This window comes from Microcaecilia unicolor, chromosome 3 (assembly GCF_901765095.1).
Source record: "Microcaecilia unicolor chromosome 3, aMicUni1.1, whole genome shotgun sequence".
Lineage (NCBI taxonomy): Eukaryota > Metazoa > Chordata > Amphibia > Gymnophiona > Siphonopidae > Microcaecilia > Microcaecilia unicolor.
In genome coordinates, this window is record NC_044033.1 from 208,863,141 (window position 1) to 208,889,355 (window position 26,215).

Below are 26,215 nucleotides of genomic sequence, written 5' to 3' on the forward strand. Positions count from 1 at the left end.
GAAACTGCAGGCAGGACTTTCAAACAGCAGTCATAAGACCATGTGAAAGGGAGCCAGACATTTCACACTGTGCATGTCCAAAAAAAAAAAAAAATTCCCCAACAGCTGGGAAGATCTGCCACATAAGTATTTTTTTCAGAGAGGGTGGTGGATGTGTGGAATGCCCTCCCGCGGGAGGTGGTGGAGATGAAAACGGTAATGGAATTCAAACATGCGTGGGATAAACACAAAGGAATCCTGTTTAGAAGGAATGGTTCCGCAGAATCTTAGCGGAGATTGGGTGACGCCGGTAACTGGGGAAACAAAACGGAAGCTGGGCAGGCTTCTACGGTCTACGCCCTGATCGTGACTGAATAGATAGGGATGGGCTGGAGTGTAAATTTTAAGGGGCTTCGACATTAGCTTCAGAACTTAGTACAACAGTGCTGGGCAGACTTCTACGGTCTGTGCCCTGAGAATGGCAAGGACAAATCAAACTTGGGTATACATATAAAGTATCACATACCATGTAAAATGAGTTTATCTTGTTGGGCAGACTGGATGGACCGTTCAGGTCTTTATCTGCCGTTATTTACTATAATTTATTATTTATTAGGATTTATGTACCGCCTTTTTGAAGGAATTCACTCAAGGCGGTGTACAGTAAGAATAGATCAAATATGAACAATAGACAATTACAGCAGTAAAAATATTCCAAAACAATACAAAGTATGGCATGGTATACTATTTACAATGTCAGCACAATACGTAATAGAACATTATAATTGATAGCGAAGGGTAAAGCAAAGATGTAACATATAGATAGGTAAGAAAGAAGGAAGAGTTAGAAAGTAAGGTGATTGATTTAAAGAAAGTTGAACGTGAAGTCAGAAAATGGTTTAATATTATCTCAGCTAGGGTAGGAGTGGATAAACATGTCCTGCTGCAGTATATGCAGCCTGAGTCACTCCTTGTGTGTGTGACTGAGACTACCGAGTGAGACTAACCAGTAAAGGCCTGGTTGAACAGCCAAGCTTTCACCTGCTTCCTGAAGCAGAGATGTTACATCTGCTATTCCAGAATACGGATGGGGAAGGGGAGAGAGAATCTGACACTGAACTAGACAGGAAATTATTAACTTACAATTGCAGTGAACAAGGAAAGAACTTATAAATCATGATCATGTGGGGGAGTACATGAAACACAGGGGTCACGGTTTAATATACTGTGTAGAGTGGAATGTTGCTGGGCTTGAGCTGGCAATAAAAATAAACACTAAAAATGACCCTCAAAATTTATCTGTGTACTGCAGCGTAACACTGCCTCACAAAGCTCAGGATGTGTTTTTTCTTTTTTTTTTTAAATTATGTCTCCATGAAGTGGTTCCTTCAGGTGCTGCATATGTTTGTGAGTGTAGGTATAGCTGCCTCTGGGACTCCCAGTTCAGAGACTTTTCTGCCATCTACACTCAGTTACTGTATTTTCTGCAGCTATGGATGAAATATAATTTCTGGTGGTATCTGTGTGTTTATGTATATGCACAGCAACTTCTAGGACCCCCAGTTCAGATCCTGGTGCACACACTTTAGTGCTTATGAAAGAATTTCACTTTTATGACACCTATCTACTGCAGAGTAGCACTAGACTACAAAGCACCAGCTGGATTGTATGTCAAGTTAGTACTCTAAACTATTTTCTGAAAAGCGTCATTAATAAACCAACCTACCCCACCCTTAGTCTATCCCACAGACTCACACCAATGAAACAGCGAAGGCTTTCATACTACTCAGTTTATTTATGCACCTGTGTTAGTATAAAACCAGAGACACACCTTTGGGAAGCATGCCTGAAGCCAAGCTTCCCTCTCAGGGCACAGGGGAGGCAAGAGGTTGCAGTAACGGGGATATGGGCTCAGAAGCCAGAGGGGGCAAGGTCGGGTCCTGGTTCTCCATGCGGAACAGACGACTCTGCTCCTGGGCGATGGCCTCTGCCGAATGCTTGCACTTCTCTGAGCCGCACTGACATGTGAAATACTTGCTCTTGATGTCCCAGAAGCGGTCGCCATAGTCAAAACTGTGAGGGGGAGGGTATGAAACATTAGCAAACCTCTAGGCTCCCAACATCTACAAACAAGCCTCTGTTCCAGCAATATATTCACTCATTGTGAGAAGAATATTAAACACAGGCACAGAGAATTAAAATGATCCCTGCCCTCTCTCATTTACACATACATCGTCTCACCATCTGTGATCCTTCACCCAAAACTCAGATGTTACACATAAATAAAGGGGTAAAAAGAAGAAAAGCACAGTCCTATAAACACAATTCCTTGCTGCAGATCTTACCCAGACCAGATGGTGCAACCAGTACAGATGGAAGTGGCAATGTACTGCAGTGTAACACTGCCTCACAAAGCTCAGGATGTGTTTTTTTTATTTTTATTTAATTTATCATTTTATTTATAGGCAGATCTTACACACTCTGGCCCCTCCCCTCCTTCATGAGACCACTCACCCCAGCTCCTCCCCAGCTCGAATGTCACGGCTAGAGAAGAAGGCGATGCGGGGGAAACGCAGGTCCTGGTGAAGCATGAAGACACGCACAGGGATGATGTTGGGGTCACACAGGTGGTTGATGAAGCGGCTGACATTTCCATAGTACCGGGCGTCGATGCAGTACACCTCTCCATCCTGTAACACAGGACACAGGTGGAGCAAGGAAGGCAGAGAGAGAGAGAGAGAGAGAGAGAAAAAAACCACATTTCCACCATGGATCAGAAATATAAGATGAGGAATAGCTGCTATAGGCAAGACTCAATCACACAAACATACCAGATCCTCTCTACCCTTTTTCCCTTCAGATGAGGGATACAGATAGACACCCCTACACATCACTATCAATGCAGTCTGCATATGAAGACCCCGCTAGGAAGCAGGACTGCAGTGTTTGAACAATTAAACCCCAGTTCTCGGCTGGAACAGAACGATCATCCCCTTCAACATCGTATGAGCCGAACAGAGGTACCAGCCGACACAGTGCATCACAAAATGCAAGACTCCTAACTGGAGTCAGTGGAGGAGTGGAGCCGTGTCCAGGAGGTCTACCGTTATGCCACACTCACTGGGAGCGATTAACTGGGTCAACACCCATAACACTGTGTAAGTTACGAGAAAATCCTGTCTGCTATGCAACCTCCAATCCACTAGATGGCACCAAAGACCTAACAACTATGACACTGTTATACCTGTGTCCAACTGATATCGGATCAATGCGACAACAGCGCAGGACACAGGAAAACTTGGCATAATGAAGGGCAATAAACATCTCTAAATCTGTGATTTGTCCTTGTGTAATACAGAACAAAGAATGCACCCTCTCACCCATCTTTCTGCAATGTCTTGCTGAATCTGACAAGTCTCTAATAAACGAAAACATAACATTTATTCTGCCTCCTTATAATATCAAGAGGGAGGCACCTTGCACACAGAAGCATGGATTCAGAGATTTACATTTCATATCCCGTCTTTCCCCTCCTCTACTTTCCCAGCTTCCCTCCACCCTCCTCGTCTTCCTGTAGCCCCCTCCTCAGAGTTCCCCTCTATCTCCCGCACTTACAACCCCCTCCCCAGGTCTCTTCCTCGCTTCAGAAAGGCGGTCTATCAAATCCAGGACCCTTACCTTGTTATCCAGGTCAAAGAGATAGGAGTCATCTTCCCTCACGTCTGCCTCAGCATCAGATATTAGCTCCCCAACATACCTGCCAGTGGAAGGGGAGGGAGTACATCGTTAGCTATATGTTAGGGACCAACCGGTAGGGAATTTCATGGGGCGAAAAGGAGGGGGTGAAGGGAGTCATCAGAGATCCTGTTCTCAGAAGAACCCTCAGCAAATGTGGAGAAAAACAGCGAGAGAGATGGAATGATGGGAAATAGCTGACTGGCCAGTATTGCGTTCAAATCTGGTTGCTGTATCTCAAAAAAGATATTGCGGAATTAGAAATGGTTCAAAGAAGAGTGACCAAAACGATAAAGGGGATGGAACTCCTTTCGTATAAGGAAAGGCTAAAGAGGTTAGGGTTCTTCAACTTAGAAAAGAGACAGCGGAGGGGAGATATGATTGAGGTCTACAAAATCCTCAGTGGTGTAGAACGGGTAGAAGTGAATCGATCTTTCACCCTTTCAAAAATTACAAAGATCAGGAGACATTCAATGAAGTTACACAGAAATACTTTTAACACAAACAGGAGGAAATATTTTTTTGCTCAAAAAATTGTTAAACTCTGGAATTCGTTGACAGAGGATATGGTAACAGCAGTTAGTGTATCTAGGTTTAAAAAATGTTTGACAAATTCCTGGAGGAAAAACCCATAGTCTGTTATTGAGATGGACATGGGGGAAGCCACTGCTTGCCCAAGGGACTGGTAGCATGGAATTGTGCTACTCTTTGGGGTTCTACATGGATCCTTGTTACTCTTTAGGTTTCCAGAATGTTGCAATTCTTTGGAGTTCTATATGGAATGTTGCTATTCTTTGAGATTCTGCTTGGAATCGTTACTCTTTAGGATTCTGGAATCTTGCTATTCTTTGGAGTTCTATACGGAATGTTGCTACTCTTTGGGATTCTGCTTGGAATCTTGTTACTCTTTAGGATTCCGGAATCTTGCTGTTCTTTGGGGTTCTACATGGAGTGTACTACTAATTGGGATTCTGCCAAGTACTTCTGACCTGGATTGGCCACTGTTGGAAGCAGGATTCTGAGCTAGACAGACCATTGGTCTGACCCAGCATGGCTACTCTTAGGTTCTTATGTAAGAGACAGACGAGATGGATAACAGGACTCACTCGCAGATGAAGGTTCCCTGAGGGATCGACTGCAGGGCCCGCACGCCCCAGCCCATCTTCGCTGTCCGGTACAACTGCAGCCGGACCCTGTGGGGTAGAGAGAGATGAGGGTAAGTGCTTTCTCCAGGTTCTCCGGTATAGGAGACACTCTTCCAGAAATACAAACCACTGCCCTCATCTGCTGGTGCCGCGCTCGCCTTGCCCCTCACCCCCCCATCCCCGTTCCGCGGGTACTCACTTGATTCCACACTGCACCACACGGTTCTTGCAGGTGTGCCAGCACGTACACGCCTGGTTACACTCGAAGATCAGCGGCGGCTCAATCTTGTTAAATTCCTGCAGAAGACGCCCGTCCTGGGAGAGAGAGAAAGACAGTAAAAGGGTTAAAGCACGAGGCCACAGTGAACAGAATCAGGGAGATGTTTCTTCTCGGAAACATTAAAAGAAATAAAATAAAAAGGGGGAGACAGGAAACCCCCCCAAAGAGGACTTTAAAAGTAGTGGACGGGGGGGGGGGGGGGGAGAGGGGTTCAATCAAGAGCTGCTGGGGAGGAGTGCTGGAAGGAAGAGAGAGGGTTTAGAGAAGGATGGGAGAAAGCGGGGACAGACAGAGAGAGAGGGAGGGAGGGAGGGAACATACCCTGTCATACCAGCAGCGGATGCTCAGCTGTCCACAAAGGCAGTTACTGGAGGAACAGTCATCCAAGCAGGCACAGTGCTGGAAACAGAACAGACAGGACTATCTAAGAAAGAGACCTGGGTTCTTTCACTCCCCACCCACTTTTACCTGCAGGTGGGGGCTGGTCCTATCCCTAGTCTTTCCCCTCCCTTAGTGCTTTCAGCATGTTAACAGCAGGCGGGCGTTCTCTTGCTCTCCTGACCAGTTGCCTCACCCATATTTTTTGCATGTTACCGGTAGGCTCTTCCTGTCACTTCTACCCCCTCCCCCGACTCTCAGTGTATTACCTGTAGGCGGGTGCTCTTCCTGTAGCTTCCACCTTCTGCCCCTTGCCCCCCCCCCCATCCTGCCGACCTGTACTCTCAGTGGACTCACCTGTAGGTGAGTAATATTCCTGTCGATGCTCATGGCTGAGGTTTCACAGTTTTCAGAGATGTACTTGTAGTCCTCTGGGGCAAGTTCATCGTCCACGGAGTTCACACAGGGGATGGGTACATTCTCGTAGCCGTGGGCAATGTCCCTGATGTGCATGAGCGCAGAAATTTAAATTAAATAAATCACCCAATCACATAGCCCATCCAACTAGTACCGTACAGCAGCAGAAGATACAGCATATCCCCCCACGTCCATGCATGCGCTCTCTCTGATTTGACTAGCGACAGCAAAATTTGGTCTGAATTGCTAATTTTCGTTCCTTGAGTCTAACCAGAGTAGTCCATCTGTTCTGGACTACTCTGTTAGGACAATAAGGAGGGCTGGTTTGGCTCCTCCTCCTGGTCTCTTCCTTCCTGGTTTGAGGACACCGGGAGAAGGAGCTAAATCAGCAATCACTGTGTGATTTCTACCAATAGACGAATCAGCTCTTTCTGTCAGCCAGCCCTCACTCTCCATTCCCTCTTGCACAATCCCTCTCATTCTATATGGAGAAATTAGGTCTTACCTGCTAATTTTCTTTGAGTCCCTCCAGATCAGCACAGTTGAATGGGTTATGCACCTCTACCAGTAGGTGGAGACTGAGAACCACTGATTTCTAAGTAACCTATAAGTGGGCTGTGCAGTCCCTCTAGAGTCAGTCTTTGAATAGCCAAGCAGAACACCCGAGGGAGACAACCTGACCCTCCACGTTCCTCTGAGAGCTCAAGATCCACCAGCTAACCCAGAAGACTATGTGCCCCTGCCCAGTCACACGAACTTCCCATCACTTGGAAAAAGATATCTCTTGTTTCTTAAGAAGGTAATATCTGCACCTCGCCGCAATCACAGAGAGACCTCCGGACAACTCAGGACACATCCGTCTAAGACCAAACATGCACAATAATTCATCCAAGGGTGGGTTCTGTGCCAGTCTGGGGGCACTAAAAGAAAGAAAATTAGCAGGTAAGACCTAATTTCTCCTTCTACAGTGTCCATTCAGACTGGCACAGACGAATGGGAATTACCAAAGCAGTGACCATTACGAATGGGACTCTGCAAGTCCCATCTGCATTACACGCGCCCCAAAAGATGAATCCTGAGGTGCCTGTACATCTATTCGACAGTGACGCATTAAGGTAAGCAAAGAAGACCACACTGCCACCTTACAAATATCCTGGGGTGGAACCAGGGAACATCAGCCCACGAGGTGGCCTGCCCCCTTGTGGAACAAGCCTTGAGGAACGCACAAAGTGTTTGGTTTTTTTTTCAAAAGATAAGCCAATACCACCGTTTCCTTAATCCTGTGAGCAATCATGGCCTTAGAATCTGCTTCACCTTTTCAGCTACCACCAAGCAGAACAAACAAGATGATCCGAACAATGAAATTCCTGAATCCTCTGTAGATATAAGCGGAAAGACCTGCCAACATCCAATTTCCTCAAATTCCACTGTACCATCGCCATCCCCCAACGGCGGCAGTGGAATGGAAGGATATGACATGAAATGCAGAGACTATCTTAGGGAGGAAATATAGTACAGGCCGAAGAACCACTCATTCCTTAGAAAAGAAAAGGAAAGGCTCCCTAAGAACATAAGCATTGCCATACTGGGACAGACCAAAGGTCCATCAAGCCCAGCATCCTGTTTCCAACAATGGCCAATCCAGGCTACAAGAACCTGGCAAGATCCCAAAACAGTACAATAATTATTTATTTGTATCCCACATTTTCCCACCTATTTGTAGGCTCAATGTGGCTTACATAGTACCGGAGAGGCCTTTGCAGGCTCCGGTGTGAACAAATATAGGGTGATGTTGTGGTAAGATCAAGTTCATGTGGCACAGCCACACTAGGGAATCGGAGAACGGAAGGGTTGTGTTATGTCCATTACGTGCTTTAGTTTGGTTGTGTTGCTTATCCTAGAAATAAGCAGTGGGTTTTCCCCAAGTCCATCTTAATAATGGCTTATGGACTTTTCTTTTAGGAAGTTATCCAAACCTTTTTAAACCCCGCTAACTGCTTTTACCACATTCTCTGACAATGAATTCCAGAGTCCAAATATACGTTGCGTGAAGAAATATTTTCTCCGATTTGTTTTAAATTTACTACTTTGGAGCTTCACTGTGTGTGCCCTAGTCCTAGTATTTTTGGAAAGAGTAAACTAGTGGTGCTCCCTGCATGAGAGAGCTTGCAGTTCTGAAACACGATACGCCGAACTGCTCGCCACCGAGAAGACCGGAATTGTGCAATCCCCCAACAGTTCAAAACGGAGGAGATACCAAAACTGACACCACCAGTTTCAAATCCCAGGGGGGTAAAAGATGAGCGGAACGGAGGACCAAGAAGACGCGCCGCTCGCAAAAAACGAGCAGCATCCGGATGAGAGGACAAACGCTTGCCCTGAACCAAACCCCGGAAAGAAGACAGAGCAGCCATCTGAACCCGTAAGGAAGCCAAAACAAGGCCCTTATCCAGGCCATCCTGCAAAACTTCCAAATCTGTGGCAAGAAGGCTCTGAGAGGCACGAGAAAACAATCGTCACACCAAGCACAAGTCTTACCACAGATGAGAAAGGCTCAGGACTGATATTCTGTCCCACGCTCTCCAGCGAATCTCTTTCCTTCTCGTTCATTTTTTTTAAGGCTGTTGTGCTGGAAAAGGAGAGAGGTGATGGGAGGGAAGAAGTAAATTCGTGGGGCACCACAGACAAGGATCTGAAGACCTCCAGATATGACTCTGCAGACTCAAGCTACCTGCAAAGCTCAACTGGGGACCAGTTGACCAACTGGACCAGAAGCACAGCACTCAGAACCAGAGGCTGAAAAGTGTGTCCATCTACCTGCTGGAGATAGAAAATACTGCGGAGATGGACTGGATACAAGAAAGATATGTCTCAGCTCAGTTTCCAGTTCTCTATCTCCACCTGCTGGTTGATGGACACAACCATCCCATAGGTTCGTGAATAGTGGGAAGCTACAAAATGGAAAAGTTACTTAGAAGTCAGTGGTTATGCTGGTAAGAGTGCATAACCCATTCGTCTGTGCTGGTCTGGAGGGACGCTATGGAATTATAATTTGTTGCTTGGCACATTCCTTTCTCTCTGATCCAACTAACTATACCTACCTCCACTCCTAGGTCTCCCTGTCTCTGGCTGTAATTAACAGAGTTTTCCCTTCTATCTCTGCTCTCTATCATTGATTGACTAGCAATGCCTGACAGTCTGATCAGTTCTCAGATTTGACTAGCAATGCCTGGCTCCGTCCCTCACCTGCTGATGATTCTCTCAGTACGCATGGCCCGGTTCATGATCCCTTGGCGTATCTTGCGGTTCAGCTGAAGTGCGTACCAGACCTCTGTGTGCTCCAGCGTCAAGTCAAAGGGCGAGTCCCCTTCCTTGTTCCTCATTTCAGTATCAGCTCCCCTGGACAGGAACAATCTATAGAGAGAAGGTGGACAAAAAAAAAAAAAATCCTACGTCAGCAAGCAAGGATAGCTCAACGTGTGTTCGACTAGTCAACGAATCAATTATAGTTGCTTTGCCAGGCGGATACTTACATGACGCACTCGTGGTAATTTTCTCGTGCCGCGATGTGTAAGGGCGTGTCTCCGTGGAAGTTCACAGAATGCAGGTCACACTGCGCGTTCAACAGGACCTCAGCGATTTCGGCACTCCCTGTGAAGGAGGCCCAGTGAAGACACACATTCTCTTCCTAAAAGCACAGTGTGTGAGGAGACAGAGAGAAAGACGCATTGAAAGGGGACCCCACAGACAGAAAGAGATGAGGTGATCAGTTAATTTTGAGGCTCCTGCTGCGAGACAAGACGTGGAAAGGGAACGACCCGACTGTCGAAGGCATTGATTGACCCCCCCATAGCCCCCCTGCCGTAGGAACTCAACTGAGAGAAACTAGCTGCTTGGTCATCCCTCCATCCAACCCTGGGGTGGTTACTCACGTTGTCCTGTAGAGTGACGTCGGCTCCTCTGGTCAGCAGCATACGGATCACCTGCAGGTGCTTGTGCTCAGCTGCCCAGATCACGGGTGTCCAGCCCCCGTTGTCCTGGAACGTGAGGGAGAAAAAAAGGTTGCCCACAGTGAGACGCACCGTGAACAGCAGAAGCTAGCAGCTTTCTAACACAGGGACCCCCTGACTACACATACCCAGAGCTCTAGAAACAGGACCTCAGTGTATATTCCTCCCTAAGCTTGGTCTGCAAGCTAGGCCTGAAAGCACTCAGATCTGCTGTCATCCGCATAAGTTTTGTTTCTCCCTACAGCTGCTTGTGTACAGAGTGCATGATCAGTAAATAGCAAATACTGGTATTCACTTCTGGTAAATCACGACAAGGAGAAACACATGACAAACTGAGGCTACGCCGCCCACATAAGGCAGACAAAAACTAATATAACCTTGATGGTCAGTGAGACTGAGGACTCTCCAAAGAAGGAGATGTTCCTCCAGAAATATGTGCTTGGGAAACTGGGAAGCCAGGTATTTCATGCTACTTGTTTGTTTGCTGGTATAGCATGCTGGGATCACGCTTTACAGGTAAGGGATTAACCAATGACCACTAAGTGTGCATGTGAACACAAGCAGGAGAGGATGGTAGAATAAAGGAAATATCCATTTTGGTATAATGAGAAAAAATAACAGAATATAACCATATATATGCAATGGAAGAAAACAGGAAAATCCTTATATGAACAATAAGTTAGAAAAAGAGAAATCACATGATTTAGGAGAAATGAAACTTGTATTAGTATATAAGTACAGAATGAGAAAGCCAATCTGAGCAGCCTTGTTGCTCAGCCTTAGCATCTTGTTTGGCTGTGTGACAAGTGCTCCAGAGGGATAATGACTTTTGTAATGACTTAGAGAAATACCAATAATGATTTTATTTGGTTGCGCCACATCTAAGTCTGACTTGTCTTTCTTATTCCAGACAAGGAGTTTACCTCCGAGGGCTGGTGTCTTCCCCTCCTATGGGGCAAGGGATGGGACTACACACCAGTTATATCCAGTTATAAACTGCTGTAGCAATGAGACCCCCAAACCTATGCTGGAAGATCCTACACTCTTGGGAATGAGAGAGGATCCAGTTTACAATTTCTCCCCCTCCCAGATGTCCTGTTGTTTCCTGACCTCCTTGAGCCCCTCTACTCACTTCTACAGGCCCTAATGCTCACCTTGGCGTTGACGTCTACCTGACCGGTGGACAGCAGGAAGCTCAGCATTTCCAGGTTCCCACTCTTAGCTGCATGATGCAAACACGTAGATCCATCCTCTTCCTGCAGACCAAGAAAGGATCAGAGAGAAACCATGTGTCAGCAACAAACATAGACCAAAATACAGCAAAAAGCACCAGGAGCCTTCAAAAACAGGACACAGTTCTCTTTATTATGAAAATTGATATTACAATGTACATCCAAGACTGGCCGTGTTTCGGCACACAGCACCTGCGTCAAAGGTCAAAATATATTATTGTATGGGATAAGCTCTAAATGCAGCAATCAAATTTCTTACTTGCAGAATTGGGAGATATCCTTTCTGTTCTACAAAATAGTTGCTCGATACGCACTGAGAAACGGAGAGACTCTATGACTTCAAAGTTATCGAGCAACTATTTTGTAGAACAGAAGGGCTATCTCCCAATTCTACAAGCAAGAAATTTGATTGCTGCATTTAGAGCTTATCCCTTACAAGAGTTTATTTTGAGCCCTGACACAGGCACTGTGCGCCAAAACACGGCCCGTGTCGGGTTCACATTGAAATATTGATTTTCATAATAAACAGAATAGTGTCCCGTTTTTGAAGGCTCCTGGTGCTTTTTGCTGTACTTAGCAACAAACATAGAAACAAGACGGCTGATAAAGGCCAAACGGCCCATCCTCTGGAACCCCTAACTCTTCCTTTTCCTAAGCGATCCCATGTGCTTATCCCATGCCTTCTTAAATTCTGACACAGTTCTGGACTCCACAACCTCCACCGGGAGGCCATTCCATGCCTCCACCACCCTTTCCGTGAAATAATACTTTCTTAGATTACTCCTAAGCCTGTTCCCTCTTAACTTCATCGTACGGCCCCTCGTTCCAGAGCATTCCTTCAGGGAATGGACAGCAGACACAGAGAGACTCCCCTCCCTGCCTCACCTTCAGGTACACACAAGCTCCTCGCTGCACCAAGTACTTTGCTACCTCCAGCTGATTGTTCACCACAGCCTCCATCAGTGGCGTACGCAAAGACTTATCCAAGGCATCGATTCGGGCGCCAGCCTTTACGAAGGACGTGGGGAATAAAAAAGGGGAGGAAAAAAAAAAATCAGGACCGCAGGAGACGTCTCGTTTCTGAAAATATTAAATACGGACTTGACCGTCTCACCTGCAACAGCACGTGGCAGATATCTAGGTATCCCTTCTGGGTGGCCGCATGCAGAGGAGTTCGCTTGCTCTGCTGGTCCGTGTGAAAATTGGGGTCCAGGTTGTCCACTGTAAAGAAAGAGGGGGAGGGGAGTTACAGTAAATTAGATCAGTGGCAGAATTGGATTCTGGTTAGGTAACGTTCCCTCATCCCTTTATACCCCCACCCTTCCCCATTCCAGAGTACTTACACAGCATCAAGACAATTTTCTGCAGCTCCCCTTGCTTGACGGACAGGTACAACTGGCGGGGGTGATACCTTAACTTTTTCCTGCGGTCCCGTTTCTGCAGCAGTATACAACAGAGAGGCAAAGAAGGGGCGAGAGATAAAGAACGGGAAAGAATAAAGAATGGGGGAGGGAGAAGACAGGAGAAAGTACAAGGTGCTAGCTCCCCTCCCCTTCCTATCCAATACCTCAGAGCACACACACCCCCTCCCCAGATAAAAGGCTGATTTCATGAACACACCCAATACCAGCTAAGCATACAAGAATCCACCTAAGAAATATCTGCATATAATATGCTACTAACACCTTCCAAAGGGGGTGGAAATTTGGTGGTGACGGTTTGGGGGGGTGGGGTGTAAAGAAAGAGAAATTAGATCTTACTTGATAATTTTATTTTCTTTAGTCCCACCAGATCAGTCTAGAACTTGTGGGATGCATCTGTCGCAGGTTTGACAGACACAACCCACAAGTTCTGGGCTGATCTGGTGAGGATGCTAAGGAACAGAAGGATTTGGTCTACAATACAAAGATTGCAGGTGGCATTGCATTCGCAAATTGAACATGAGATTGCGGCATCAGCTCTAGTCGTGGTGGGATAGGGGTGGCAGCAGGGCTGGCCTGGGACTCCATGCCATCGGGGGTCCGCCCACTAGACAAAGGAGGCAAAGCCTGCTGTCAGACTTTGGGGTCCAAATTTCTGCCTTGGTCCCAACATGTCTAACACCAGGCCTGGGAGGCAGCGAGAGCACCATTTGTGGCTGGATTAAAGAACCAGCTTGCCATGCACTGCTGAAACGTTTACAGCGCTTGTTAGCAAGGTACAAATTCACGGCAAGTCAAGCATTTCACTTCTTACTCCAAACTGGGCAGGGGACAAACCCAAGTTTGTTCAAGCTCCTAAGTCACTGGCCGCAGAACACTAACATGCATCAGTCAGAAAGGGATTAGGCAAGGAATTTGTGAACAGCGTAGTGACTCATCTTACTTCTCAGCTTCCTGCACCACCAGCGCCTTCTCCAGATTCTCCCGCACGGGGCCCGGAGGGAGACCCACTGCTGTGATCACCGCTCCTGAGGGCAGCGAGACCGAGGGACCCAAGCTGTCGATTCCGTCCAGGAGGGGGTCTGAAGGAAGTTCCTTCACCTCACCGCTGCCGCGCATCCTGGCGCTGATCCGGGAAGTGGGGAAGAAAAACAAGAGAGAAACAGTGACTCAGACTGCCCCTCACGGCTGAGTTCTAGTCCCCAGCTCTGCTCTTTAAGAGAATGACATACATCCCTGCAATATACCAAGCTCTGAACCATGCCAGCACATATCACAGGATCCCCACCCCCAGTTATCCAGATGGGGAAAAAATTCAGCATAAGGGGACCCTACTCATGCTGTTCTTCAAATGCAGCGTATATAATACAATGCACAAAATGTGGGTTATACTAAACAGGCCAGATGCTAAAGACAAGAATCAACTCTACTCAGGCACTACATTAGACACCCCAAAGCTAACCAAGGTGACATTTCTATAGGCGAGGGCATTTTTTAGGACCAAAGCACTGCACCAATGACTTTATGGTCAGAATACTAAAAGAACATTTTAAAACAATCCAGGAACATAAATCCTGTAAAGTAAATCTTGTGAAATTCTTCAGCACTGACAACAGGACTTAACACTAGGTTTCCTATCACATTATAAACTAGGAAATTATACCACTATGAGGCATATTTTCAAAGCACTTAGACTTACAAAGTTACGTGGAGGGGCATTTTCGATATGATGTCTAAGTCCAACTTTGGATGGTTTGCTAAAAACGTCCAAAATTCAAGTGGGGAATACTGCTATTTTTAAAACAGAAAAACATCTATCTTTTTTTTTTTGAAAATGGCTATTTGCTAGATGCTTTTGTGCTCTGTGCGTTTATCTGTTTGGTCCATTTTCGGGGGGGGGGGGGGGGGGGGAGAGGAAACATCCAAGTGAAAAACGCACAAAATCAAGCTAGGAGGAGCCAGCTTTTCTAAAAAGCTGGCCACACAGACATCCCAGGAGAGCAATGGGGCACCCTAGGGGGAAAATAAATGCTCCCAGGTACATATCTCACCGTTGCTCCCTTATCTTGTCTGCTGAACCCCCAAAACCCACTACCCCCAACTGTACACCACTACAATAGCCCTTATGGGTGAAGGAGCACCTATATGTGGGTACAGTGGGTTTCTGGTGAGTTTTTGAGGGTTCACAGTTTCCACCACAAGTGTAACAGGTAGAGGGAGGTATGGGCCTGGGTCCACCTGTCTATAGTGCACTGCACCCACCACTAGACTACTCCAGGGACCTACATACTGCGCCAATAGACATGAGTACAACATCTGAGGCTGGTTAAGTAATGTTTTTAATCACATTTTTGGGGGGTGGGAAGGGGTTAGTGTCCCTCATTTCCTCCAGTGGTCATCTGGTCATTTAGGACACTTTTTTGTGGCTTATTCATTAATAAAGCATGTCTAGACCGAAATGTCCAACTTACAGCCCTGGATGTTTTTGTTTTGTTTCACTATGGCAGAAAAAAACGTCCCCTTGTGATCTGAATGCACTTCTGATGGACTTCATAGAAAGACATCTAAAAATTGGTTTTGAAAATACCAATTTGGACGTTTTTTTTTTGTGTGAGAAAAACGTTCAAGTGCAGATTTATGCCACTTTTTTGACGTTTTTCTCTTTTGAAAATGAGCCCCACAGTAACCTATGGAACTTGGTAAGTCTAAGCGCTTTGAAAATGAGACCTTAAGTCACCTCTCCCTCTATCTTCCCCTTTCAGACGGTCATGGAATTACTTCTATGCTTCACCAACGTTTTCTGATATTTTCAATCTCTGGCTTCTATTTCCTCACCTGAGAAAGAAGGTTCCGGCCTTCACGGAATAAAATTCTCATTATTTTAAACTTTAAATAATCCTCGTCAATTAAACGTATAATTTGGAAATCAATCTCCCTAAATCATTCTCTTTCTGAAGAGGATAAATCACTTTTTGATTTCCTGGTTTTCATTTCTTTGAAGTTGGTGGTCAATCATTGGAAAGATAACTCCAATCTATCAATTTTACACGTGGTAGAATCGAGTATTAACGTATAGAAAAATATGAAAATATTTTAGTACCCAAATTTCTCTTAAATTGTCATCGCAATTGCCATGCTATTCATTTTGGGAAAAACAGGCAGTAGCAAGGATATGAAACTCTCTTGCCAGCCAGGCTGAAAAACACAATTGGAACAGGAAAAAAATAGACAATTATTTATCCACTATCTTCTCTAAGTCCAATTAGCCATTAACTGGTTACATGTTCCTTAACAGTGTTAATATTTCTTCAGACTAGGGTTAGGGTGGTGGACTTTGGTCCTGGGGAACTGAGGAACTGAGTTCGATTCCCACTTCAGGCACAGGCAGCTACTTGTGACTCCGGGCAAGTCACTTAACCCTCCATTGCCTCATGTAAGCCGCATTGAGCCTGCCATGAGTGGGAAAGCGCGGGGTACAAATGTAACAAAAAATAAAATTGTTGTTTACTATTTTCTTTTTTTTTATTATGCATTTAAACATTTTTCAATAAAAAGTTTGAAAAATTTATCAGTGTATTTTCCTATTTTTAATTTCTATTTATTGAACTGGACTACCACAGAAATTCACTACTTTGTCCTCCAGCCCCCCGTATAACCCCGGTACCTGGGCTGTATGGCTTCTGCTCGGCCAGTTCCGTCAGGATCCTGGGTCGCTGGTGCAGGCACGGTGCAGGAAGTGTCGGCTTTGGCGATGGTGATCTCCTGGGCGTCAGATGCGTCCTCGCCACAGTGGGGACAGAAGACCATGCCGTTCAGCTGCGACACACAGCTCTTGTGGAAGCGATGAGCAATGCGGAAATCCGGGTGGCACTCCAGAAATGTGCCCTGCAGAAAAGAGGCCGTATTATCAGTACAGTCCTTTCTGGGGGCTCACGAATCCTTTCTGATCGGTTAGGATATTAATGCTGAACAAGCCATGATGCAGGGACCACACTGCAAGTGAATCGCCAGTGACACAGCCAGAAACAAATGCAAGATTTTGGAACCCTAAAGAACAAACCCCGAACCTTTCACAATAATTGATCACCACAGTTTCAGCCTCTTATTAAAGATGCCCATTAAGATGTTGAACAGGGAAATCCCAAGTACATAAGTATTGCCACACTGGGACAGACCAAAGGTCCATTAAGTCCGTCATCCTGTTTCCAACAGTGGCCAATCCAGGTCACAAATACCTGGCAAGATCCCCAAAAAGTTCAATACATTTGATGCTGCTTATCCCAAAAATAAGCAGTGGATTTTCCCCAAGTCAATTTAACAATGGTCTGTAGACTTTTCCTTTAGGAAGCCGGCCAGACCTTTTTTTAAACCCCGCTAAGCTAACCGCCTTTACCACATTCTCTGGCAACGAATTCCAGAACCAGGCATTTTCAGCAGTACTATCTGGTTAAGTGTCGCTGAACGTGACTGATTAGCCCTAAACCAGCAATTTAACTGCCCGAGAGCCATTTCTGGACGGTTACATCACTTTGAATACTGACCCCAATAAATGTGACAATAAACATTATCATGACACCCAGGCCAAGGCAATCTTCCGCCTGAGGCGAGGGATGAGATGGTGCCCCTGCCCCCCAAGTTCCATGTCTCTCCCTTCACACTCTCTCTTTCCCAACTCCCTCCCCCCTCAGCTGTGTTCTGGCATCTCCCCCATTCCTTCCATAAGCCCCATCCCCGACTCTACTTTCTTTTTATTTTTTTGTTTTTCAAATCAGCAGGAGCGGATTCCCGTACGCTGCCCTGCCACCCGTCTCTAAGGAAACAGGAAGTTACATCGGAGAGGCGGGCCAGTAGTGCAGAGAAGAAATCACTGTTGGTGGCAGGGTACCATATGGGAATTGCTGCTGTCGAATTTTGGAAAAGAAAAAGATGGTAAAATCGGGGAAGGGGGTTGAGGAAGGAAGGGGGGCGAAGCTAGACAGCGGCCAGGGGAGATGGGGAGGGAGTTGGGAGAGAGAGAGAGAGAGTGTGAAGGGAGAGATGGCAAGCGTGGGGAGTGGAAAGGAGCGATGCTGCTCCATGAAGAATGCCGCCCGAGGCCCCTGCCTCAGTTGGCCTAATGGTAGGGCCGCCACTGATCGCAACTAACACAAGGCGTAAAGGCCACAAGCCACGCTTCCTTAATCAGTTTCACATTAGAGAATGACGCGGGGATGGGGACAGATCCCATGGGGACGGGGCCAAACATTGTCACTGAAGCCTGTTAATGAACTGGACTGTTATTTATGTTTGAGTGATGCCTACAAAGATATTTTTATTTTTTGGAAAAACAAGCAAACATGCTGGCCAGAACTAGCAAAATTTGCATGGGGGATCCTGTACATCCTGCTACCAGCACATCTTCTAATCTTCCATTGCAGGAAGGACTGTGGAACACAGGAGGGGTAGACTGAATCCTGAGATTGTTGATGACTTCTTATTCATTCACAGATTTAAAAATTCATAACAGTGCTTCATAGGTCATATTTCTCCCCTCTAGGGAATACAGAACAGGTTGCGTTTTGTACCCCTGGACATTTTAACACGGTGGATTAGGATTCCTTGGGGTAGTAGAAATCAGCTATTGTTGGGGTTGGAAGGGTAGAGGGTGGTGGTGGGAAGGAGGGTTATTATAGCTGCTCATTGTTATTATTGTTTTCTATTTGTAATTTATACACAACAGTTGCACAGCATATTGTTCCTTTTTATACTTTACTAAAAAGATTTAAATATAAAATCATAAGCGTTCAAGGTTTCTGCAGTTGAGGACAGAGCCGACGGGGACAGAACCTGCGGGGATGGAGACAGGGCCTGCGGGGACGGGGGACAAACTTTGTCCCCGTGTCATTCTCTATTTCACATACATAAAGCTTGAATACAACACAGGTCAGCTGAGGAGCAGGATCCGGTGAAGGTATCTTAGAAGTTTGATGTTGGCAGGGTTGGCAGCTGGCTGTGCCACTTGTGACAAAAAGAGCGTAAGCCGGGATAGCAAGAGCAAAGGACTTACCGCGGTGCAGAAGTAGCCACAGCCGGGGCAGCAGTGATGTTTCACCATCCTGGCTCTGTGGATCTCACATAGTACCATCAGGGGCACACGGCTTGAAGGCCTCATGGTCTCCCGTTTAGAAATGGCACTGCTGCAGCCACTCAGCTAAGCACGGTCAGCGGGACAGAGGAGAAAACAGAGGGGGCGGGGGTGGGGAGACTGTTAGAGGCTTCCTGCAGGAACATTGCTGTACTCAGATTCACTTACAGAACCCCCCCCCCCCCCCCCAGCCAGTGGCATAGCTACGGGTGGGCCTGGGTGGGCACAGGCCCACTCATTCTTGCTTCAGACCCACCCAGTCTAGTGGTCCCTAAAGCACCTCAATGGCAGTGCCTCACGCCTCTCTCTCTCTCGCCCTCATGGCAGCTGCCCATCTCTCTCTAAATTCCCCACCCCGCCCCCCATCTACCTTTGAGCTATCGCAGGCAAAGATTCCTGTAATCAACTTGCGCCAGCCTTGCAGGCTTCCCTCTACCGCATCCCACACTCAATGACATCATTTCCTGTTTCTTCACTGGCAGGGATGCCTGTTGAACTGGCGCAGGCTGTTTACTGGAATGGCTGCCGATGGCAGCTTGGAGGTAGACTGGGGAAGGAGAGAGGAGCAGATGCCGGTGGGGGGAGGGGGGAAAGAAAGACAGGAACAGATGCTGGGGAGGAGGGGAATGGATGCTGGGGGAGAAGCATAACAATAACAGGGGCAGAGGTGGGAAGGGCCCACCCGGGTTATCTGGGGGCCCACCCAAAATAACAGGTCTGGCTACCCTCCTGCCCCCAGCCCTGGAAATGTTAGACCGGAGGATCAACAGGAATACGCATCGTTGAGATAATAAAGAGGGTATTGATACGGCCTGTACCCTTCCCCAAACAGGGTACTACAAGGTTAATACTTACGTACAAAGCCCCGTCCCCAGATGCAGGCTTCAGTAACAGCTCCCACCCTCTCTCAACCACACATTTCTGATCCTTGTTCATAAAAACCTGACCCCCTCCCCCCCCTCAAACTGGGCGGCTTCCTTCCCCAGCCGAGGAGAGCGGCATCCAGCTCACCTCCCCGTCCACACTCTCGGTGGCCATGCACTTGTTGTTGGAAAGTTCGCTAATGCGATCGATCTTCGGCGCCTCCATACGGCAGCTGCAGAGCGGCAACTCCTCAAAGCGGTCGGTCTCCATGGAGCTGGTGTCGTTGGACACGCCTGCGGAAGGCAAGCTGGAGATGTGAGCATAGGGTATGGGAGATGAACGCACACAGCAAGACAGGAAAGAGGTAGGAACATGGGGCACAGAGAGTGAGAGATGGGGGTGTCGGGGTACAGGAGATGGACACAAGCGGCAAGTCAGGAACATGGGGCACAGAGTGAGAGATGGGTGTGTCGGGGTACAGGAGATGGACACAAGCGGCAACACAGGAAAGAGATAGGAACGTGGGACACAGAGAGATGTGGGTGTCGGAGCACGGGAGATGGATGTAAACAGCAGAGAGAGGCGGGAGTGGGAGAGGTGGGGGAGGAGGGTGGGTAAGGGACAGAGAAGCATGGGGGTGTTGGGCTGCAGGAGTACAACTGGGAGTGCAGGACATGTCCAAGGCACAAGGGAAATTACCTGCTTGGTTGGGAGAAAGGTTTCCCTCATTTGGAAGTTCCAAAGACCCCAATGGCACCTCTGTGTACTGACTCTCGGCCTGGCATTGGCTTCCTCCCCCAATCCCGTTTACACCTGGCACAGCGGAAGCACACAGGGATGAAGCGGAAATAAGAGAGGACAGGGCAAGAAATCACTCTGAATCCCATAAACACCGCTTCTACCTCCTACGACCCAAGCCCACTTACTTTGGCCGGATTTGGGGTGCTCCTTCTTCTTACGTTTGCGGCACGGCTTCATCCAGAGGCTGTCCATTTTCCATTTCTTCTTTTTATCCTTCTTCTTCAGACTCGATGAGCTCTGGGGAAGGGGAGAAAGAGTTAGTGGGAGGTGTCAGCCAAGCAGGCAAGGGGACCTGAAAGCCATGCCGATCCCAACCACAACGCCCAAACCTGGTATGTATTCGTTCAATAAAAACAGTGCACAATGTCCACCGAAGCATGTCCTGCTTTCTGATTGGCTAGTGATCAAGTGTTGAGTCCCAGTTCCATGAAATATGGCAATCAAATGCCCAGGAACGTTTGTAATTGGGGAAATATCTTTTTTTTTTTTTTACATAGGGTTAGCAATCTTTGCATGAAACCAGGTCATGGTTAAGTGTTGAAATTTCATAACCTCCCCCTCCCTAGACCTTTTTTGGGTAGCACGTGATCAAAGAACTGAGGGCTCTTTCCAGAAACTCTTATCATCACCCCCCCCCTCTCCAGGATCTAGCATCAACAGGCAGTGAAAATACCAACAAGATTCCCCCCTAATTCTACTAGGAAGGACCCTAAGCGACTCACTCGGTCGGACAGGTTCCCCGAGCCTTCATCATCCTCCTCTTCACTCATCTGCTCTCCGGCACCATCTACTTCAGACTGAAGAAAGCGTGAGAAAGAAAGCCGTCAGAAGCAGGGGACGCTTAACCCTGCTATCAACAAGCCTGTTTACTCTTTCCAAAAATAATAGGACTAGGGGGCATGAGATGAAGCTACAAAGTAGTAAATTTAATATGAATCGGAGAAACATTTTCTTCACTCAACGTGTAGTTAAACTCTGGAATTCGTTGCCAGAGAATGTGGAAAAGGTGGTTAGCTCAGCGGGGTTTAAAAAAGGTCTGGACAGCTTCCTAAAAGAAAAGTCCATAGACCATTATTAAATTGACTTGGGGAAAATCCACTGCTTATTTCTGTGATAAGCAGCATAAAATGTTTTGTACTTTTTGGGGATCTTGCCAGGAATTTGTGACCTGGACTAGCCACTGTTGGAAACAGGATGCTGGGCTTGATGGACCTTCGGTCTGTCCAAATATGGCAATACTTATGTACTTGGGATTCTGAATGGAATCTTGCTACTCTTTGGGGTTCTACATGGAATGTTGCTACACTTTGAAATTCTGCATGGAATCTTGTTATTCTTTAGAATTCTAGAATCTTGCTACTCTTTGGGGTTCTACATGGAATGTTGCTACTATTTGGATTTCTGCCAGATACTTGTGACCTGGATTGGCCACTGCTGGAAACAGGATGCCGGGCTTGATGGACCTTCGGTCTGTCCCAGTATGGCAATGCTTATGTACTTGGGATTCTGAATGGAATCTTGCTACTCTTTAGGGTTCTACATGGAATGTTGCTACACTTTGAAATTCTGCATGGAATCTTGTTATTCTTTAGAATTCTAGAATCTTGCTACTCTTTGGGGTTCTACATGGAATGTTGCTACTATTTGTGTTTCTGCCAGGTACTTGTGACCTGGATTGGCCACTGCTGGAAACAGGATGCTGGGATTGATGGACCTTCGGTCTGTCCCAGTATGGCAATGCTTATGAACTTACGGACTCTGTGACCTGTAACCCCTGCCCCAATACTGTGGGCAAGAATGCAGGTTCGGACCTCTCTGTGGTACCTCCTCACTCCCCCACCCCCACAGCAAGATGCCTGCTCCTACAATAGCTAGCAAAGCACCCACCCACCAAACGCAGGGAAGGGAGTCCTCCCCCCCCCCTTAAAAACAAGAATTTTGGAAAGGCGATGGTGATATAGGGGTTTCCCTCGCTCAGAAGCAACCCCTCGTCCACTCACTTTGCTGTCTGAGTCGGCCCTGTCGTCCAGGGAGTAGCTGTCATAGAAGAGGCTGAAATCCTCGCCCACCTCGGCTTCCCATTCCTCCATGCCTTCTGTGCTCCCCTCGCCCACCGCCTCCTTAACGGAGCCGGGTGCAACCGGCAAGGCAGAAGCGACGCTGCAGGCGGCAGAAGTTTCAGAGAAGCTCTAGAATACAAGCAGTAGAAAAATACAAATAAAAAGACCATACATTTGCGAGACCCCCGACGGTCAGTTAAGCAATTCCTGTTGGTCAACGATGAATTTTCAACCCCTCCAATCTTCAGTTTCATTACCCGTTTCAGCCCCTCCCCCCTTTGGGGCCTATGCCTTACCTCTATGCCTGATCGGCCTGACCGCTCCACCAATGGGTTACCCTTCTTCACTGGCCCTTCACTGGCCCCCAGAGTTTCCAGTTTCCTCTTTCTGCTTTCTTCTGAGGTGGGGAAACACAAAATGAGGCACACAGGCGAGACACAACAAACGATCAACTATTACGCGAGGTCAGCTCTTCGCCAACCTAAAGAATACAATCCCCCGACCCTTCATGTGGCAGTGACCTCCCCAGGGCATGGGGGTGGGTGGGAACTCTCTCTGAGGCAGCAGCAACCAGCGTCACCCTTTCACTCCAGTGAGAGAATTTCCCTCGAGGGTCGTTCAGCCCAACTCCTGATCCTATATATATTGTAAAACTGGATTCTTACAACAAATTACTTTCTTATGCATTATTCTTTGTTATATATCCTATACTGTTTATTGTAAGCCACATTGATTGTTTGGGATAATGTGGGATATAAATGTCACAAACAAATAAATAAATATGAAAAGGCAGAATTTTTACATAAAGTTTGAGTATATTTAAAAGCGAACTACTGCAGAGACAAAACACACTGACTGTGCATTAATTTGAGAGTATGGCAGGGAACTAAAATGAAGGCAAGTGGTTTGGGTGTTTTTTCCCTCACAACCAATTGGCCTAAAATTCTCTTTTCCTATCACGGCCTACCTGTCATGGCTGCCACCTCGCTGCCGGGCCTTTCCACCTCTGCTGTTGCTCTTTGCTCCAGCGCTGAAATCTGTCAAAGCAATAGCAGAAGAAAAATGAGCAGCTATCCTGTTTGAAATCAGACAAGCCAGATCTCCAAAGCCTACCCCTAAAACAACTTTCTAAAGCCCGAGTCCCTGTATCTAGAACTCAACAGGGGTGAGGTTTCAGGTATCCTGCCACAAACTTAAATGACATATCCTCACCTACGTTAAGGCCCAAGAATCAGGTTGACATAATGCAATGGGTGAAAGGGGGGAGGGGCTCAATGGCCTAAGTTTGGGAACCACTGCCTCAGGGTCCTCAAATTCAGTCCTCGAGGCCCATAGCCCAGCCTGGTTTTCAGGATCTACACGACGAATTATGTATGAGATCTATTTGCATTCACTGCGTCAACTGCATGTGAATAGATCTCATATATAATCATGGTGGAAATCCTGAAGACCAGGCTGGTTTATGGACCTCGAGGACTGGATTTGAGGGTACTCCTCCACTCCATATAAAACTGTGCAGTCAAATACATGTATAAAAGTATGTATATTGACAAACGGAATACTTGGTTTTACCTGCTGAGTCTCATCAGACAAGTCCAAAACCAATGGATTATGCCCATCAACCAGCAGATGGAGACAAAGACCCAACAGCTGTGATTTCTGCCATATAAAGGGCACTGTGTAGCCTAGCTCCACCATATTTCTGTAACAATGCAATGTGAAACATCCCTTATCTTTTCCCAAAGGGTGGAATAAGAGTACCAGGTAAAAACATCACAATAGGGAGCAACAGTGCCTCAATATCCACAGAAACAGGAATAAAACACAACACACTACCTAGAAAGGAACTCTGGACTGGTCTGGTTGGACTCAAAGAAAGTTAATAAGCAGGAAAGACCACATTTTCCCTTCCTTATTGTCCTCACCAAACTACTCCAGTACAATGGGAGGTACAAAAGCAACCCTCAAAAGACTGATCTCTGTCTCCATCTGCTGGGTTGGTGGCTGTAATGCATTAGTTCTGGAATGGCCTGGTGAGAATAAGAAAATGTCATTTTCTTGGGCCAACACAGCATCTGAGCAGGACATGTAGGCAAGCTACTCTTATCATTAGGAGTTGTTTTTCAATTCTGTTTAGCATACAACAGTGGAGAAGACCAAAGAGTAGCTCATATCAAAGATGTCCAAATACAATTTATTCAAATCATCTTCAAGACTCCACACGACTCGTGTTTCAGCCTAAGAGGCCTGAATCAGGAGTCTGAAACATTACTTGTTTTTTTTTTGTTATGTTTTATATATATGTACGTGTTCTACATGTAATATTTCAGACTTGCTTGCCACTCAGAGTGGGTTGCCTCTGTGCCCCCCTGAAGTGCATCACCCCACCACCCTTTCTCCTAGCAAGGCGGTGCATGGAACAGTCTCACAGCTGTCAGCTCTGCCAGTCCCCTGCCCCAGAAGTAACGACAGAGGGATCAGGAGAACGGTGGAGCCGACAGCCGCATTAAGTGCTCCGTGCACCCCCTTGCTGCCTGCACCCGGGGTGGACCACCCCGCCCTTGGTACACTACTGTAGGTGCATACAGAGCCCATGAATACATTTCCACATTCTTCGGCACAGGTGTAAATCTGTGCAAGAGCATGTGTAAACTACCAAGGGGAGAGCCACTAAACATATCTATTTTATAAAGGTAAATAAAAGGAACTCTATGAAAAGAGAGTCAAATCATTCAACTTTCTTTTTTCTATAGTCTCTCTCGCTCCAGGCAGCTTTATGCAGTGGCTCCAGATTGATTCCCCGTGTTGGGTCCAGTATCCCCTGGATAGGGCCATGGTAACAGGATGCAAAGGACAGAAGTCTTGGACATCCCTACGTGGGGTCTAACAGCAGCTCCTGAACAGGTTAAAGGCTGGTGAGTCTTGCATGAAGGAGATTAAGCTGGATCCTCCCTACTGCCTAGTCAAAGTTGATTCAAGACAGGGTCCACAATGTTTCCACCACCTGAGATCCCTCTTCCAGCTGTCAGATGCATCAGGAAGCACTTGAGGGGAGGGGGGAAAGGTCTATGACCAACCATGATATAGGATCCCCCCTTACAGATTAACATCTCTCATGGCCCATCCAGATATCCTATTCGTGTGCACCGATCTGGCATGGGTGATAAGGAAATCACTGACAATGCATGAGGCTGCTTTGTGCTGCTGCCAGTGAGAGGAATGCCTGCTTCTGCCTGCTCCAAGACAACATTCCTTTGTGCCATATAACATCATCAAAACCGGCCAATGAGCAGCAATAATACCCTGGAAGAGACATCAGGAGTTCAGCGCAAATTTAAGAGATGATTTTGAAATTGGACGTGGACCAAGTAAAGATTCTGCTTAGCCATGGACAGTACTACACATACAATTTAGCACGGACCCCCTAGCATGCCCCAGGCTTTTCAGAGCCCCCAGGGGAGAGGCTGGTGCTACGTTACCTGTCCACTACTAGGTTTGGCCATCGTCTTTCTGGCTCGGTGCACCTTCACTCGATTTTCCTGGGCAGCAGGTGGTGCAGAAGGCGTAATATCACCACTTCCCGCCCCTGGCAAACTCAGTAACTTCATGGCCAAACCCTGCACAGAGTTGGGAGACTTGCAGGTCCCCGTCAGGGACATCTTCGCCCGACTGGAGCCCGCTGTCTTGCTGGGGGAAGAAGGGAAGGTCTTCATGGCATGACCTAGAGCGTCGCCATGGGTGGGGAAAACAGGTAGGGGTGAAATATTTT

The 26,215-nt window shown here is 47.0% G+C and overlaps 1 protein-coding gene across 7 annotated transcripts in view; it reads right to left on the reverse strand.

Moving 5' to 3' along the window:
- Positions 1–1,757: 1,757 nt before the first annotated feature.
- The window catches only part of EHMT2 (euchromatic histone lysine methyltransferase 2), a 38,931-nt gene continuing 14,473 nt past the window's right edge, over positions 1,758–26,215 (reverse strand). For 4 of the 7 annotated variants that reach the window (XM_030197311.1, XM_030197317.1, XM_030197315.1 and 1 more), the window contains 25 exons: positions 25,926–26,167; positions 23,414–23,483; positions 22,743–22,843; positions 22,387–22,575; positions 21,109–21,183; positions 20,512–20,623; positions 20,285–20,398; positions 19,733–19,878; positions 18,644–18,787; positions 16,262–16,482; positions 13,541–13,723; positions 12,520–12,629; positions 12,291–12,397; positions 12,062–12,184; positions 11,099–11,200; positions 9,867–9,971; positions 9,468–9,622; positions 9,181–9,348; positions 5,875–6,019; positions 5,461–5,538; positions 5,059–5,174; positions 4,821–4,907; positions 3,658–3,736; positions 2,494–2,669; positions 1,758–2,052 (listed from right to left, as the gene is read on the reverse strand). In XM_030197311.1, the coding sequence (XP_030053171.1) occupies positions 1,845–2,052; positions 2,494–2,669; positions 3,658–3,736; positions 4,821–4,907; positions 5,059–5,174; positions 5,461–5,538; positions 5,875–6,019; positions 9,181–9,348; positions 9,468–9,622; positions 9,867–9,971; positions 11,099–11,200; positions 12,062–12,184; positions 12,291–12,397; positions 12,520–12,629; positions 13,541–13,723; positions 16,262–16,482; positions 18,644–18,787; positions 19,733–19,878; positions 20,285–20,398; positions 20,512–20,623; positions 21,109–21,183; positions 22,387–22,575; positions 22,743–22,843; positions 23,414–23,483; positions 25,926–26,167 (3,356 nt within the window). In that variant the 3' untranslated portion in view covers positions 1,758–1,844. The remainder of the gene's footprint in view (positions 2,053–2,493; positions 2,670–3,657; positions 3,737–4,820; positions 4,908–5,058; positions 5,175–5,460; positions 5,539–5,874; positions 6,020–9,180; positions 9,349–9,467; positions 9,623–9,866; positions 9,972–11,098; positions 11,201–12,061; positions 12,185–12,290; positions 12,398–12,519; positions 12,630–13,540; positions 13,724–16,261; positions 16,483–18,643; positions 18,788–19,732; positions 19,879–20,284; positions 20,399–20,511; positions 20,624–21,108; positions 21,184–22,386; positions 22,576–22,742; positions 22,844–23,413; positions 23,484–25,925; positions 26,168–26,215) is intronic. The other 3 variants (XM_030197313.1, XM_030197312.1, XM_030197314.1) reach the window with 3 other exon arrangements.